We start from the raw sequence: 18600 nt of genomic DNA on the forward strand, positions 1-18600 counted from the left end.
TAGACGGGATACGGAACTCCTTCAGGGCAATCTCCTCGCTGTCGGGCTGAGATGGACATGGATGTTAAACTGTATACAATGTAACCGTGTATAGTGTGTGTGTTGTGTGTTTATTGTGTATTTTGCGTAAGGCCTCTGTCTCTTGCTCTTTCTGATACGATGTACAGTAAGTGAGAATGTTTATTTTGCGGTTATTATTCCACCCAGGCATGGAAATTCTACTTGATTCAGGTTCAGTTTGTACTTAGCAGGAGAAGATCCCCAGCGCTCTCGGTTAATACACTTCAATGTGTCTTTAATGCCTGGGCAGGAGAGATACAACTAGTACAAATGGATGCAGCATGGCTACATGAGTAGAGCCCCGGTCAAGGCCGTTTTCGGAAAGTGGTGTTGTTGTCCAGCAGGGGGCACTCTGTCCTCTGGACTAGTCAGTAACAATGCCCCTGTTACGGTGATAGGGACACCGTATAGCTGCGAGTGCCGTCCTTCGGATGAGACGCTAAACCGTGGTCCTGACTGAATCTCAGTCTAAAGAACCCAGGACGCCTATTGTAAAGAGTAGGGGGTTCCCCGACGTTCCTAGCCAAATTCCCAATCAGGTCTCTGACATCAAGGCCACCTAATCATCCCTTCCCATTAATTGACTGATATCAATCCCTGTCTCCTGAGCCGTTCAGCCATTGTTTAGTGTGATGTGTGCCGGGTGGCAGTGTATGGCAGCCATTGAGCCTGCGTAGCCCAAGGTTGGGTGCTACCAGTGGTGGTGAAGGAGGCAATTTCCACCCTACATTGTGGGGAGCGCGTTGAGTGTCTAGAAAAGCTCCATATAAATGTAATGAATTATTATTATAATATTTTTTTTGATCCACTTTTTCTCCTTATTTTCTATTTTTTCTCCCATCCCAATTTCGTATCGCCAATTCTCCCCTTCAATTCTCCCCTCCCCTGTCTTGAACATTGCTAGACTATGCCTCCCACTGGTCGGCTGTAGTGAGGATAGAAGCCTTGCATCACATGTCCCCTCCGGTACACGCGGAGGCAGCCTGTTGCATCTTTTCACCAGACAGCGCGGACACTCAGTGGCGAGGAGTAACGCGTGGGAGGCTCACGCTGCCCCCGATACTTCCTGTCTCTGCTGTACAGGCGTCACCAAACCGACCTGTAGGAGTCGCTGTCCACAACGTCCAATCCCCACCCATCGACTTTCCACCCGCTACCTCTACCAATTGAGATAGTATGACGACTGGCCCAAGCCGCAGGCAATGCTGACTCAGGGAGTCGAGACCGGAGTCTCTTGCATTGGTGACGAGCGCAATCTCCGCTACGCCACCCAGCCGCCTAATTATTTATTATTATTATTATTATTATTATTATTATTATTATTATTATTATTATTATTATTATTATTATTATTATTATTTTATTATTATTATTATTATTATTATTATTATTATTATTATTATTATTATTATTATTATTATTATTATTTTATTATTATTATTATTATTATTATATTATTATTATTATTATTATTATTATTATTATTATTTTGCCTTTAGTTTCAAAACAACGGCCTCCATCAGCGTTCGATCTTGGTATTTTCTTCTGGTTTTGTATAAGTCAAGACAGTGCACCAAGTTAAAGATTACACACACCTGTCACAGTGTCAACGTGTACTGTGAATGATGTGATTTACGCAAGCATATGTACAGACAGAAAATGGTGTGTGTGTGTGTGTGTGTGTGTGTGTGTGTGTGTGTGTGTGTGTGTGTGTGTGTGTGTGTGTGTGTGTGTGTGTGTGTGTGTGTTTATACCACCTCACCTGCAGGTAGTCCACCACCACCCCTTCAAACTGTTCTTTGGAGAGCGAAGCCCGTCTCATGGAGCGTAATGTAGGCATTCTCATCTTCAGCCTACGATTCTGACCTGCAGGGGGACAAGAATACTTAGTAGAGACATGATCATGTAGAAACACAAGAATACACTTAGTAGAGACATGATCATGTAGAAACTAAGGCTGTCAAAGTTAATGCGGTATTATGTAAAAATGTAACAAGTTCCTAACGTTTTCTTTCCCCTATTATTTCATGCACACTTTATTCATTGTTTTAAATTATTATTTTCTTTTAAGTTATTTTGTGCATCACTCTGTTTTGAATTTGATGCAAATTTGCAGTGCATGAGGGTCATCATTTTGTGTTAAGTGGCTGCATAAAGCAAGCATTTGTTGACTCTCATGTTGATAAGAGTATTAAAACTTGGAACTTGAAAAAGATCCGTTTAAGGTAGATAAAAAAAAATTATGCGATTAATTTGAGATTAATCACGCGTTAACTATGGACAATCATCGATTAATCGATTAAAATGCGATTAATTAGATTAATTCATTACAAATCCTGTAATTAATTAGATACATTTTTTAATCGCCTGACAGCACTAGTAGAAACACATGAACACACTTAGTAGAGACATGATCATGTAGAAACACAAGAATACTTAGTAGAGACATGATCATGTAGAAACACATGAATACTTAGTAGAGACATGATCATGTAGAAACACAATAATACACTTAGTAGAGACATGATCATGTAGAAACACATGGATACTTAGTAGAGACATTACCACATAGCAACACATGAACACACTTAGCAGAGACATGATAATGTAGAAACACATAGAGACATGATAATGTAGAAACACATGAACACACTTAGTAGAGACATGATCATGTAGAAAGTAAACACAAGAATACTTAGTAGAGACATGATCATGTAGAAACACAATAATACACTTAGTAGAGACATGATCATGTAGAAACTAGGGCTGTCTTAAATACTTCGAAGCTTCGTTCGATGGGCATGGGATTCGAATATGAAAATAAATATATAAAATAAAATATATTGATATTCTTTTTATTTTTTTTGCAAAATCAACTCTGTCTCTCTTTGTTAACTACAACAAGCAATGCTGTTTGTCATTTAAGATGAGGTCGGACTCGGCACTGACAGATTTGTGTTCATTGTGCTGCTTTTATAAAGCCTCAAATGACTCAAAATATTTCATGAAAGCAAAGTGTTTTGTTTGTCTAAGATTTAAAACTTTACAGCACTGACAACGTTTTTTTTCATTATTATTATTTTATTTTGTATCTCGAAGCTTCGAATTAAAATCGAATCTCGGCCCCGAAGCTTCGAATTCCAAAAAATATTCGAAGGTCAGCCCTAGTAGAAACACAATAATACACTTAGCAGAGACATGATCATGTAGAAACACATGAACACACTTAGCAGATACATTATCACATAGAAACACTTAACACATGAATAAACACATCTACAATATAAACAGCAATAATACTGTAGAATCCATATAGGAGGAAATGTCATTTTAAATCATAGTCAAAAATACAAGATGAAGATTGACAAAGACAATTAAACAATAATATATATTGTAATTTATTATATATTAGCATTTGCTGACCTGCCCATATCCAACCTTGGGCCATTTTTTGTTTGAAGCCTGCTTTCTTGAGGGAGGGGTCAATCAACTCCTCGAAGTTGAGTATGAACATTATCACCAATCCCTCTTCGTTTTTCACAGGCACCACATCTATCAGACATGGCCTGCAAGTGCCTGTAGACAGGACAGACAGAGAGACAGAGAGACAGGACAGACAGAGAGACGGACAGACGGAGAGAAACAGACAGACATGTTAATATGACGAAAATGAGGGGGCACCCGGATTTGAACCAGGGACCTCTTGATCTGCAGTCAAATGCTCTACCACTGAGCTATACCCCCAGACACACTCACATCCCCCTAGTGAGAGACAGACATGGATACATAGAGAGTGATATAGCAGATGTAGACAAGGGTACAGTGAGTGTCTGTAATATTATGGCATTATAAAGATAAACATGTCTCAGTTTCTCAATATCAGGGTTCATTGTTGGTGGTCTGCCGCCATCGTCTCAATTTAGTTTTATTTGGAGTCAGCTTTCAAACAGCAGTAAAAGTCTTCGTTCCATCGCCGTATGTTCCTCCCAGTGTAGTTTATGAGGCCATGGCTCTTTTTAGTTTTTTTGACTGAAGTCACAATGGATTTAAGTGAAATCACAGTGGAGGGTGTCAACAACACGAGCCAGAGAGAGAGAGAGAGAGAGAGAGAGAGAGAGAGAGAGAGAGAGAGAGAGAGAGAGAGAGAGAGAGAGAGAGAGTGTGTGTGTGTGTGTGTGTGAGAAAAACAGAAAGAGAGAGTGTGAAAGAAAGAGAGAGAGAGAGGAACAGAGAGAGAGAGAGAGAGAGAGAGAGAGAGAGAGAGAGAGAGATAGAGAGAAACAGAAAGGGCAAATATTGAAAGGGCGAGAAGGGGAAAATCAGCTACTCTTCCACTAAGTCTGACTTCAAACCGCTATCAGTGGGCTCTAAAAATAGACATGGGGAGTATGCAGGATTGCACGCGCACACACACACACACACACACACACACACACACACACACACACACACACACACACACACACACACATGCATGCATTCAGGCATGTGCACACACGCACACACACACACACACACACACACACACACACACACACACACACACTCACACTCACCCACACTTTCATACCGTATATCTCAAATTAATCAAATGTATTCGATGTCAGGCAAGAGGGGGGGGAAATCGAATTAAAATGCCATTGTGCAACAATAGTCGATTCTCACTCAATCATATTGGGAATGCATTTATCTACCTATGCAATCAGCATACCAGCAGCAGGACACAAAATAAACAGATGCTCTGCGGAGTTCAGCAGAGATCAGAACAGTGATCACGTTTCCATGACAACTGAATTCTAGACTGTACACTTCATACCCAAATGGCCAAAGTATCAAAAGATAGGTGTGTGATTGCTCTGTGTGTGTGTGTGTATGGTGTGTGTGTGTGTGTGTGTGTGTGTGTGTGTGTAGGTGTGTGTAGGTGTGTGTAGGTGTGTGTGTGTGTAGGTGTGTGTGTGTGTGTGTGTGTGTGTGTGTGTGTGTGTGTGTGTGTGTGTGTGTGTGTGTGTGTGTGTGTGTGTGTGTGTGTGTGTGTGTGTGTATTTGAAGTGTATGTGTGTGTGTTGGTACTCCTGCCAAGCCTGGTATGTGTACTTGCTATCATCCCTGAACTGTGTACTTGCTATCATCCCTGAACTTGAATGTCTGAGCAGAAATGCAAAGCAAAGTGCATAGTTGCTACATACGCCTTTCAATCTCCCTCCTGTCTTCACGATCAGGAAGGAAGGAACCCTTTGACCATACAGTTAGTTGAGCAACACTTGCAGAATAGCTGACTATGAAAGCCGACAACAGCAAGCTATCCACTTCCCCTTTTTTCACTGCTAGTGTTTCAACAGCGAGGCCGTCGTCGTCGGGGGCTCGTCAGGAAGACGTTTTTTCTGTTGAAACGTTGCTAATAAAAACGAAGCACATGGGGTTATTCAAGCGTGCCGTATACCCTCCTCTTCTCAATCCTGCTGCCAGAACCGACACCTCATAAAACCTGTGGTGTGCGTGTAACGACGACCAGATAGGATGTGGACCCAAGTGCAGACAGGAGCCACATGAGGCAGATGACGGGGGGAACCAATAGTGGTGTATTTAATGAGCAGGATACCAGGCAGGCAGACAGATAGGGTACAAAGTAACAGGTGGGGATGCCTGGCTGACTACCCAGGCAGGAGCTAGAGGGAAGACAGAGCTACTGAACACGTAGTGGCAAGAGACGAACAGACTACAGAGACAGTGATGACTAATAGACTAATAAACAACTGGAGGTGATGGAGGATGACAAGCGCCTGGTGGAGGACTGGGAGACGCACGTGGGAGACACACTGAGGACATCTGCTGGGTATACGGGGGAAAACACAACGAGAGGGGGAGACACTAGGGAGAGAGGGGGAGATACTAGGGAGAGAATGGGAGACACTAGGGAGAGAGGGAGACACTAGGGAGAGAGGGGGGAGACACTAGGGAGAGAGAGGGAGACACTAGGGAGAGAGGGGGAGACACTAGGGAGAGAGGGGGGAGACACTAGGGAGAGAGAGGGAGACACTAGGGAGAGAGGGGGAGACACTAGGGAGAGAGAGGGAGACACTAGGGAGCGAGGGAGACAGAGGGAAACACTAGGGAGAGAGAGGGAGACACTAGGGAGAGAGGGAGACACTAGGGAGAGAGAGGGAGACACTAGGGAGAGAGGGGGAGACACTAAGGAGAGAGGGGGAGACACTAAGGAGAGAGAGGGAGATACTAAGGAGAGAGGGGGGAGACACTAGGGAGAGAGGGGGAGACACTAAGGAGAGAGGGGGAGACACTAGGGAGAGAGAGGGAGACACTATGGAGAGAGAGGGAGACACTAGGGAGAGAGAGGGAGACACTAGGGAGAGAGGGGGAGACACTAGGGAGAGAGAGGGAGACACTATGGAGAGAGAGGGAGATACTAAGGAGAGAGGGGGAGACACTAGGGAGAGAGAGGGAGACACTATGGAGAGAGAGGGAGACACTAGGGAGAGAGAGGGAGACACTAGGGAGAGAGGGGGAGACACTAGGGAGAGAGAGGGAGACACTATGGAGAGAGAGGGAGATACTAAGGAGAGAGGGGGAGACACTAGGGAGAGAGGGGGAGACACTAAGGAGAGAGGGGGAGACACTAGGGAGAGAGGGGGAGACACTAGGGAGAGAGGGGGAGACACTAGGGAGAGAGGGAGACACTAGGGAGAGAGGGAGACACTAGGGAGAGAGAGGGAGACACTAGGGAGAGAGGGAGACACTAGGGAGAGAGAGGGAGACACTAGGGAGAGAGGGGGAGACACTAGGGAGAGAGGGAGACACTAGGGAGAGAGAGGGAGACACTAGGGAGAGAGGGGGAGACACTAGGGAGAGAGGGGGAGACACTAGGGAGAGAGAGGGAGACACTAAGGAGAGAGAGGGAGACACTAGGGAGAGAGGGAGACACTAGGGAGAGAGGGGGAGACACTAGGGAGAGAGAGGGAGACACTAAGGAGAGAGGGGGAGACTAGGGAGAGAGGGGGAGACACTAGGGAGAGAGAGGGAGACACTAGGGAGAGAGGGGGAGACACTAGGGAGAGAGGGAGACACTAGGGAGAGAGGGAGACACTAGGGAGAGAGAGGGAGACACTAGGGAGAGAGGGGGAGACACTAGGGAGAGAGGGAGACACTAGGGAGAGAGGGAGACACTAGGGAGCGAGGGAGACACTAGGGAGCGAGGGAGACACTAGGGAGAGAGAGGGAGACACTAGGGAGAGAGGGGGAGACACTAGGGAGAGAGAGGGAGACACTAGGGAGAGAGAGGGAGACACTAGGGAGAGAGAGGGAGACACTAGGGAGAGAGGGGGAGACACTAGGGAGAGAGAGGGAGACACTAGGGAGAGAGGGGGAGACACTAGGGAGCGAGGGAGACACTAGGGAGAGAGGGGGAGACACTTGAGAGAGAGAAGGAGACACTAGGGAGAGGGGGAGAAAGGGTTAATACTGAGCTGGACATCACAGCCACGACAGTGCATTTGTTTATTTCTTTATTGGAATCATTGGGATAATTTTGTGTTTACACAAAAGTCACCAGGTCCAATGAAACTTGAAAACCAAAGAGTGTGGCCAATGATGTATGACTCATCTGCTATTCTTCTGTATGAGACAGAAATGTGAGAGGTTTCTACCTTGTCATATTCTGTTAGTGCGTTCCCTGTTAAGCCTAACCACCAACCCTTTTGACATAATACCTCTAAATCACTCTTCTTTAACTTTTTTAATAAGAATCTACTGGTATATATATATGTACTACTATACTATATACTACATATGACTGACTCAAAACCTTTTCCTTCATCACTTTCCTTCCCCTTTCACTTGCCTCCATAATCCTCCATCCCTTTCTAATAATAATAATAATAATAATAATAATAATAATAATAATACATTTTATTTATAAGGCACTCAAGGTCGCCGTACAACAATTAAACACAGTTAATTTACAATCACAATCAAATGTACAATAAAATCAGACATACGCCTGCCTAAACAGTTGGGTTTTGAGGTGGGTTTTAAATGGGATAATGGAGTTAATGTTCCTGATGTCAGGGGGGAGGGAGTTCCAGAGGCGAGGGGCAGAGCGGCTGAAGGCTCTTGACCCCATGGTGGACAGACGGGCTGAGGGGACGTCAGGTTGATGGAGGAGGCAGACCTGAGGGACCGGGTGGGAATGTTGATGTGGAGGAGGTCGGACAGGTATGGAGGGGCGAGGTTATGGAATCTCCTCTCATTCCTTCCTCTCTGCTCCTCTCCTCCTGCCCTGACTTACCTTCTTTGGAGTAGTAGAGGATCTCCACCTTGCGCTCGTCTGAGCCCAGCAGGGCCTGCGCCAGCTGTGCCAGGGCACTCTTCATGGTGCCGGGGCCCACCAGGAACTGGCATGTGCAGGGCTGCTGCATGATCTCTGCCCTGGTGAAGCCGAACATCTGGCAGAAGCCTTCGTTGCAGTAGATGATACCACAGTTCTTCATCTGGGCGTTGGCGATCAGGAACTTGCGATCTGAGAGGGAAAACGAGGTCACAGAGTGTCATCGATATACGATGCAAAGTGCTGTGCCCGTGAGCCGCCACTAGGGGCAGAGTTACTGACCGTGAGTGCTTTGAGTATGTTACGGAACGAGTGAATAACTTAATAAAACGTAATAAATGAGTGAGACGTGGTCTATCTATGAGGAACGCCCCCCCCCCCCCCAAATGGTGCTGTGGAACATATCATCAAGTCAAATTTATTTGTATATCCCTGAATCACAGTAACATCATGTCTCAAAGGGATTTACAGGCCCACATGTCAAGGACACATTTCTCCCCAAATGGGCATTGTGAATGGAGCGGTTTGAATAAATCATGTGTACAGGAACTATTGTGTAACATGAAAGTTGTTTTGCACAAGAATGAATGTGACTTGAAAAGGAAAATCTCCAGAAGAAGAAGAAGAAGAAGAAGAAGAAGAAGAAGAAGAAGAAGAAGAAGAAGAAGAAGAAGAAGAAGAAGAAGAAGAAGAAGAAGAAGAAGAAGAAGAAGAAGAAGAAGAAGAAGAAGAAGAAGAAGAAGAAGAAGAAGAAGAAGAAGGATGTCTCACTACAAGATCCGCGTAATTTTTTTCTCCGTAGCCGCATTTCTGGCAGACGCTCTCTGATTGGCCACTGACTGACGCTCTCTGATTGGCCACTGACATGTTTGCCCAATCGCGTGACGAGCTGTGTCTTTGCCCATTTCCGCGTCGAACAGCCTGCAAACTACCTGGCGTTCTATCGCCATGCTCTAAGACATACTCTAACCTTAACCAACTTCGAAAGAGTGCCTAAGCTTAACCGTCGAAAGAACTTGCCGTCACGCTCTAAGACAAACTCTAACCTTAACCAACTTCGAAAGAGTGCCTAAGCTTAACCAGTGTAGAAACAGGCGTCGGCCAATCAGAGAGCGTCTTGCCAGAAATGCGGCTACGTGGAAAAAAAAAAACACAAGATCCAAGTCTCGTCCCAATCTCTCCTTTACTTCCTGTGTGTAATCAGCTGGAGTGGAGCTAATGAAGTCCACCTTTGAACAGAGCTAATCATATTAGTGGCAGCCGGGGCTGCCCAGCACTCTGAGGGGGAGCAGCTGCCCACTTAACAGACATGAAAGCCTCTGTAGCAGCAGCAGCAGCTGCAGCAGCAGCCCCGTGTCCAGCTCCCTCCTGTCATTTACAGGTTGTTCAATTATGTCGGCCGAGTGGGATCACTGAAACTGTAGTCTAGCTGCTGTTATTAATGACTATAATAATAATAATAGGCCATGCCGGGCACTGACGACAAGTGCCATCTTGCGCAAACAACGAAGGCTGTTGATGAAAGTGTTCAATTAAGCTGAATTAAAAAAACGTCCTTTTTCTCTCGTCGTTGTCAAGTGTAACTAGGTTAGCTCTCTCTCTCTCTCTCTCTCTCTCTCTCTCTCTCTCTCTCTCTCTCTCTCTCTCTCTCTCTCTCTTTCTCTCTCTCTCTCTCTCTGTGTCATGGCTCACTGTTTAAACAGAAGAGAAGCAAGGACTCAGTGGTTTGGCCAAATAAAGATGACCCTCCCCTCCCCCTCCACTCTGCCCTCTCTCTTTAAAGTAGGCTAAATGGGTGAGGTCCTCTCTGGCGAAAGCTCCCATCCAAAGTCATTATCTGGGGCTCAGAGTAGACCCAGTGGTCGTCACACTGTTGCTAAGCAGCATCGCCGCTGTGACACGCGCCTCACCTGATCATGGAAACACCAGGTGACACACATACAGCATGCACACAACATATGTATGTATATATATATATTTATATATATATTTTTTTTAAAGGGGCAGTTCACCCCCCCAAAAAAAGAAAGACAGTTTCCCCCTCACCCAGAGTACTATCTATCCATCCAGATCGTTTTGGTGATTTGCCTAATTTTGGAGATATCTGCCATAGAGATATCTGCCTCATTATGCTACACGTCAGTCCAGGGACCTGCATATACCTTATTGTGGTACTTCTCTTAGGCAGTTCTCAGTGAGGTATAGAGGGTCCAATCTTTGGAATGCAGCTGATCCTATGCTGAGGAAATCTCCATCTCTGCTTATTTTTTTAAAGCAAACTACAAAAAAATGCTCATATCCAAAAAGTAGTAGATAGATAAATAGGTCATAGGTATGCATTTGGTTATGTGGGTGGGTAGGTTTGTAGGCAGGTGGGTGGGTGGTTATGTGTATTATTATATATGCATGTATGTACTGTGTGTATGTATGTTTGTATTAACACATATCTTTTGAATATATTACTGGTATTTTTTTAATAATATGTATATTTTTGTACGTTTGATTTTACAAAACAGGGAAGTTCTCAATATGCCTCTAGGCTTCTAAACTTCTCCTACACAATATGGTTATGATGTATTTGTTTTTACTTTTGTTTAACTCTTTGTGTTAATAAATAAATAAATAAATAAATAAATAAATAAATAAATAAATAAATAAATAAATAAATAAATAAATAAATAAATAAATAAATAAATAAATAAATAAATAAATAAATAAATAAATAAATAAATAAATAAATAAATAAATAAATAAATAAATACAAATACAATGGAGCTGAATGGCACTTGTTTTGTGGCACTCAAAGCACCAAAAGGTTACTCAGGATAATCCACAGACCTTGTTGTGAGCAGCTTCATGTAGGAACTATTTAATACCGACTGTATTGACTGAGTACAGCAACTTGGAATGGGCCTGGTCTACAAGATACACTACACGACTAAGGTACCCATGTACATGTCGAAATACTTCCCAAAGGTCAGTGAATACCACGACCACAACACCAGAGGGAGCTCCACAAATCATGTTCAAGCCAGTTGTCGGCTTTCATAGTCAGCTATTCTGCAGGTGTTGCTCAACTAACTGTATGGTCAAAGGGTTCCTTCTAGGGATGTCCGATATTATCGGCCGACCGATATTATCGGCCGATATCGGCAGTAAAATGTGATATCGGAAAATATCGGTATCGGTTTAAAAACAAAAAAAAACAATAACAATATTTGTTATATATATATCCAGTGAAATTATTAGTTACCTGAAATTATTCAGTTTTTTGGACGGGGAAACCCTGCATATATCGGTATCGGTTGATATCGGTTGATATCGGTATCGGAAATTAAGAGTTGGACAATATCGGAATATCGGTATCGGTAAAAAAGCCAATATCGAGCATCCCTAGTTCCTTCCTTCCTGATCGTGAAGACAGGAGGGAGATTGAAAGGCGTATGTAGCAACTATGCCCCCAGTAAATGTCCAAACCCCCCCCCCCCCCCCCCCCTCCAATGTACAGTTTCTTCCCCCTCAAATGTATATATTCTCTTTGTATATCTTGTATGTCAAAAATTTCTGGATGTAACAGTACTGTAAACAAGACGAAAGTCTTTTTGTATTGTACCCTTTCTGCAATCTGTTAATAAAGTCTTCAATCAATCAATGTGTTTTGGGCGAACTGCCCCTTTAAGACATTATAAACATAGTTACATCATAAGGCTTGTCATCAGAACTCTGTCACAAACCAAGATAAAAGAGCTTTCAAATTAAAATGTCATCAGCCTAGATCTAGCCTGACAAAAAAAAAGCACTCAGATCATAGATTTGGGCATTTTGAATCTGCACTTGGGGGGGAAACTGTTGTGTTTGACAGTTGTTGTTGCTGAATGTCTCTGTCGTCATGAGACTGATATGAAAACTGTACGATACGGTACCCCCGCCCGCCTGATGTGCAATCTGTAGCTGATGAGAGGATGGCAGTTATTTTCGGTCCTATACTCCTGAGGGCTACAGGCTGCTGCGTTCGGTGTGAGTGGAGCACAGCGAGCAGCGGAGACCGGGGTGACCGGCGTGGCCAGAGAAAGGGGCCACGGACACTGCCGCTGATTGAAGAGCCGACATTAGAGTCGCTTTGAGGTACAAATCAGTAGAGGTGCAAATCACTAGGTGATTCTGTTTTCTTTGAAGGTACCACACTGAAGAAGCAGTTTGTACACCAGACCTCAGTGTGAAACACTACGTCTACGTGCTGTATCTGTACAACGATATGAACTTTTGGTAATGGTGATGGTGATGAGCCTTTTAGCCGGTCGAGGCTTATATAGGAGAAGACATACAGTATTATGCACATACAGAACAGAACAGAACCGCACTTCCCAGAGTCAATATTATTGTCAAGGGTGACTCTGGAAAGTGCGGTTCTGTTCTGTCTATATCTAGAAGCAATGGTCTTTCTTTGCTGTGGGACATGTGACGACTGACGAGGTCATGGGACATAGACATAGTCTAATGCAACATGTGAATTCATGCAAAAACAAAGAGATGCAGGTGCAAGGTCACTCAAGGGGAAGAGAGAGAGAGAGAGAGAGAGAGAGAGAGAGAGAGAGAGAGAGAGAGAGAGAGAGAGAGAGAGAGGAGAGAGAGAGAGACTTTACTATAGATTTATCACAAGCAATTCAAATAAGAATCAAACACAATGCATATAGTTCACACCGTAAGCTATTGTAGGCCTATGGAAAATATTGTAAAACCAATTTAAACACCATCACGTCGATTTTATTTTTTAGAATAGTTTTTTTACCGGTATATATTACTATTTTCTTGTAACATGTGCAAATGGTTCAGACAAATTGATATGGCTAAATAGTCACAGCCTATATGCTTAATTTAATGTCGTGACATGGAGCTCAGACTTGTATTGTTATAATTTGCCCACCCACCGAACCACCTCCAATGTACAGCCCCCCCCCCCCCCACCTACCCAACCTCCCCCAATATACAGTTTTTACGTCAAATGTAATATATACTCTTTTCTGGACTCTTTTTGTATCACAAACATTGATTGATTGATTGATTGAAAACTTTATTAACAGATTGCAGAATGGGTACAATACAGTACAGCTCAATACACACAATTGTTAAGGGGATGCAGACCAGAGAAAGACTTTCGTCTTGTTTACATCAGGGTCCCCCATTTTCAATTCATCAGGACATATATGACATACATGACATACAGATAGTCAGTACTGCTACATCTATACATTTATGACATACCAGATTTGCAAATACAGTACTGTTTGTGATACAGAAGGAGTCAAGAAAAGGGAGTATATACATTTGACGTAGAAACTGTACATTGGAGGAGGTTGGGTGGGGGGGGGTTGGGTACACTGGGATATTGACAACCATACTGGGTAATCTACATTGGAGGTGGTTGGGGGGGGGGGGGGCACACTGTATAAACAAGCAAAACTGTACTGTATTTGCAAATCTGGTATGTCATAATAAATGTATAGATGTAGCAGTACTGTATATCTGTATGTCATGTATGTCATATATGTTATGATGAATTGAAAATGGGGGACCCTGATGTAAACAAGACGAAAGTCTTTCTCTGGTCTGCAACCCCTTAACAATTGTATGTATTGAGCTGTACTGTATTGTACCCATTCTGCAATCTGTTAATAAAGTTTTCAATCAATCAATGATTTAGGCTACACAGAAGACAGGCGCAATTCACAATTACATTGCATTGCATTAAAGTAAAATGCATCCTGCTCTTTATTCATAATCCATCTCATTAGGTGTCTAACTTAAACGTGTTATGTTTGTAACTTTATTAGGCCTATAGCCTATAATTGTTTTGATTTGATTTGATTTGATTGAAACTTTATTTCTGATAACAATCATATCCTGAACCCATTGCGAGCTGACAATGCCATGCATGAGCCTCGTCGTGTCATGAGCTGAGCTCTTACTAATTTCCTCAAAGACAACAAACAAAGTGGTGTCTTCTGTACTTACTTTGCCCATCGAATTTCCGGATAATGGTGTCCAGATAGGTGTTCTGGAGCGCAACGTGACCGCGTCTCACAGGCATGTTTATACTGAGAGAAAACACTTCCCCCGACACATCAACCTCTCTAATGAAAAAACACTTGAAAATAAGAGATGGCAATTCCAAACAGGAAAAACTATATTCTCGACCCCACAGACTGAGCGTAAAAAAGGCATACCCTGCTCAAAAAAAGGTGCCGCTGATGGTGAACAATGAGAGTCGCGCAGTTTCGCCGACTGGTTGCCAGGGCAATAGCAGAGTGGCGCTCCGAAGACTGAAGGATGATGATCATATTAAATAACAACAAAATAAAAAAGTAGGCTATAGGCTACGACCCATGCCAAAATAAAGAAAAAGTGCGTAGCCTGTGGTGCCAATGTGTAAATGGTCTCAAGCCCAAGTAATAATATGTTGGATGAGAAAAGGCGAGCTTTGAAAGAAAGTTCTGAGAAGAGGCTGAAAACAACGGATCAGACGAAGTTATAGCCTTATAATTGTAGCATTTCCTCGAGTGACGATGATGAGAACGAGGGAAGAAGCTCCTGTCTGCCAAACCACACTCTCATCCGATTCCACACAACCTCTCGACAAGCAGCCTGCAGCTGACAGACTGACAGAGAGCAGACACTCATCATTCTGCTTGCATGCCTGCCTCACTCCAGATCACAAGTCTCGAAGCTCGAAATAGCACCCTCTTTCACTTTGGCCGCCGTCGCAGTCCTCTTCTGATTTAATCTCAATTATTGGTGGTAATGGATAGGGCGATAGACGGCAAGGCAAGCTGTTGTGGCATGTGTGCAGTACTAGTAGCATATGCACGTTGGCAGTGTGTGTGTGTGTGTGTGTGTGTGTGTGTGTGTGTACATGTGTGTGTGTGTGTTTGCTATAGGACAGGCCGTTGCTGGCTCAACTTCATCTCCGAAAAAGCAAAAAGTGAAATCCCTAAAATGGATGTAGAATGAGTTATCACATGATCCTATATTTATTTTGAACCAATATGCGTAGTAAACAGCATGGGCAGGGTACGGGCAGGGTAATAGAAGAAAGACATAAATATTGGCATTACAATTAGATCTGCATATAAAAATATGAGGGGGGGGGTGTAAACAATACAATTGCAGTGTAAACAAGGTGCAGATGAGGGAAGGGGAAAAAAGCACCAGACAAGACAGAACAACATCTGTGTGAGAGCTTTATAGAGCTGCTTTTATTAATATATGTTTTATTGATAACCATGGTAACAGCTGAGGAAAAATTCTTGACACTGAATATTATGAAAAAGAGTAATTTGGCTTAACACTTAGACCAATTTTTGTCTTTTTTAGGGGGGGGGGGCAGGGCATCTTTTAGGGGGAGATAGCAGGTCTGATGCCCATAGAAGTGGTGACAACATCTGAACACTGGGAACCTGAAGATTAATTTGAGATGCAGTTCAGCACTGTGTGTCATAAATCTGTAATACACATTGTGTTTTGGTTAGGTGACTTTTCAATTTATTTTTATGTCAAATGTATAAGGGCTTAGAACATCACGATGGAAGTGTATATGATGGCCATTCAATGCTTAATTATGTCTTGTGTAGGTTGTTGTAGCCTTTTCTGGGTTCATTAATACCATTTGTTACACATTTGGTGCAAAATCGAACCATTTAACCAAAATACCTCCAAAATACATTAAGACACCAAGACTTTGAGGAACCCTATAGAACAATGCTTGCTGTGATTTGGCATAAGAAATGATGACATTTGGAGATTTCAATAATAATATAATTTTTCTGCATTGGATAGTGAGCACTTCTGTTTTGGAAATTGCTCTGAACCCCCCCCCCCCCCCCCCTTATTGTCAGTATACCTAAAAAAATATGTTTTACATTTTATTTTAGATTGTCTCAGTACAATGGAAGGGCTATGGGGACTAACATCATCACATATTAATATAATAGAGTCTCAGCTTTCCAGTCATATCTAATTGTGTAATTCCAAGACTGGACCTGTTAACAGAACTCAACTTAGGGCGACAATAATGTGGTCAAGAGGCATGGTTTCTATCTTGTGCCTGAACTGGCGTGGCTTCTTTTATTCACATGTAAGCAGCAGTAGTCGTACAACTCTTCTCTCTCTGAGAGACATTGGGGGAGAGAACGAAAGGGGTGGATACCTTTCCTTTTATAGTTGCCATAAGGTAGGGTACCTGGGTGGCTCCGCCTAGAGCGCCCTCTGGTGGGAGCAGATATATATATACAACTAGACCATCACTGGTGGAGACAATCACATATGCAGGTAAACGGTTACCAGTGTAAACAGTCATATTGCACAGTTAGACAGTAACTAACAATCCTATACAGAGCCTCTGATCTTAGCATACTGGCTGACTTCTTGGAAAAACATTTTTAACAAAGGAAATAATATATAAACCCAAAAACATCCATATGGTATGACATTCAATATCTTCACATTAAACATGACCTTTACAAACCCAGTCAGTTTTAAAAACAGGTTCCCTCATAGTATCGATTCTCCGGGCGTCATCTCGATTCATCTCACGTCGATAGTCGCCGCCGTCGTGTCCGCTGTCGTCATCCTGTCCACAGCCGTTATCTTGTCCGTAGTCGCCATTCCGTCCGTGGCTTTCGTCTCGCCTGTAGTCGCCATTTTGTCCGTGGCTTTCGTCTCGTCCGTAGCCGTCATCTTGTCCATGCGCGTATCGCGCGCTCTGGTTGTGTTTCTTCATGCACACTCTGTCTGTGTGTCCCGTGGATTTGCAGAAGCTACACCAGACAGTCTTCTCCGATGGCCTTTATCTCCGCATCGCCAACACGCCAGGTCCGTCGTGGTCCTGGTTATCTCTCTTGGCGTCACTCGAGCCTTTAGCACCCTCTCCCCCTCCTCCGCGGCGGCTGGGTGGGTGTCTTCTGAGGCCTCGAAGTTCCTTAACATAGCCTTGAACTGTCCCAATGTAATGTCCGTTGAACCGTGTGTTATCAGGAGTGTGAACGGTTTGTACAGCTCCGGTAGTCCTCTCATTATCATCGCCATCATTAGCCCATCGCTCGGTGCTTCTCCGGCACTCCTCAATGGCGTCGTGATTTGCTCTGCTCTGTTGACGTATTCGGTCACAGTTTCAGTGATCCCCTTCCTCAGGCCCGTTAGTGCTGTGTAGAGGGCCACGACTCTGGGTCTTCCTCGCCCGATGAAATGCTCTCTTAGTACCGCCAGGCTTTCTCGGCCTCTGTCTTTAGTGTCGCGGAATATCAGCCACAGGCTGGTGTCGTCAAGCATCGGCGCTAACTCACAGTACGCGCTAGCATTCCGCTGGTCGTCCAGGGCTTGCTCTTCCGCTGTCAGTTCTCCGGTGGGGGCCCCCAGGATCGTCTCCTTCAGCCCCGCCCTGTGCATGCAGCACAGCATGCGCTCTTACCAGAGCTCGTAGTTCTCTGCTTTTCCATTGAATGTCGGCCACTTGTCTCTTCTCTTGTTTTCCATCCTCTTTGTTAATGGTATGATTATGTAGCAGGGTGGATTATCCCTGCTTCGTGGGAACTGTGGTGTGCGGTCAATAGGTAGCGAGACACAGTAGCACTCTGGCCAGCTGCACCTCCGTCTTTGGGGTCCGGAGCGTCAACGGGAGGCTGGCAGTGGGGATGTATGAGGCCCAGGGTTTACAAACCTGGTCTGGTACTCTGGTCTTCCTCCCTCTCTCTGGAGCAGTCAGCAGTACTCCCCAACACACCCTCACCCTCCACGAATGTCTCTTTTGCCCTCCCACACCTAATGACCGGATGGTAGAGAAATAACTTGGTTCCCCCCGCAAGCAGTACCCTCCCTTAGTGACACCAGAAACCTTACAATAGAAATGGAAGGTAGAATAGGAAGGGGTTAAGGTTACATATATTACCCGTATCAAAGGGTTAAGGTTAGGGTTAGAAATAATGAAAGACACACACACAGTGCTCCCGTTCTGGATGACTGTATTGTAACTAATCAAATCAAATCAAATCAAATTTATTTATAGGGCCCGACAACACACGTTAATGTCCCCATGGGCCGTACAGGTCTTCTTTAAACAAGTCAAGAAGACAACATAACAATAAGTCAAGAACAGAACAAGAACACCATAGGGTCCAAACATTTTTTAGATGAATGCAAATAAATGAAAG

The 18600-nt window shown here is 43.9% G+C and overlaps 1 protein-coding gene across 1 annotated transcript in view; it reads right to left on the reverse strand.

The window, feature by feature from the left end:
* kcnh6a (potassium voltage-gated channel, subfamily H (eag-related), member 6a) overlaps positions 1 to 14486 on the reverse strand; it is a gene marked incomplete at both ends in the record, with an annotated part of 80216 nt that extends 65730 nt beyond the window's left edge. The window contains one exon of the mRNA XM_084329377.1: positions 14411 to 14486. Coding sequence (XP_084185503.1) covers positions 14411 to 14486 — 76 coding nt within the window. The remainder of the gene's footprint in view (positions 1 to 14410) is intronic.
* Positions 14487 to 18600: the final 4114 nt, after the last annotated feature.

This window comes from Notolepis coatsorum, assembly GCF_963971535.1.
Source record: "Notolepis coatsorum genome assembly, chromosome: 14".
Classification (NCBI taxonomy): Eukaryota; Metazoa; Chordata; class Actinopteri; order Aulopiformes; family Paralepididae; genus Notolepis; species Notolepis coatsorum.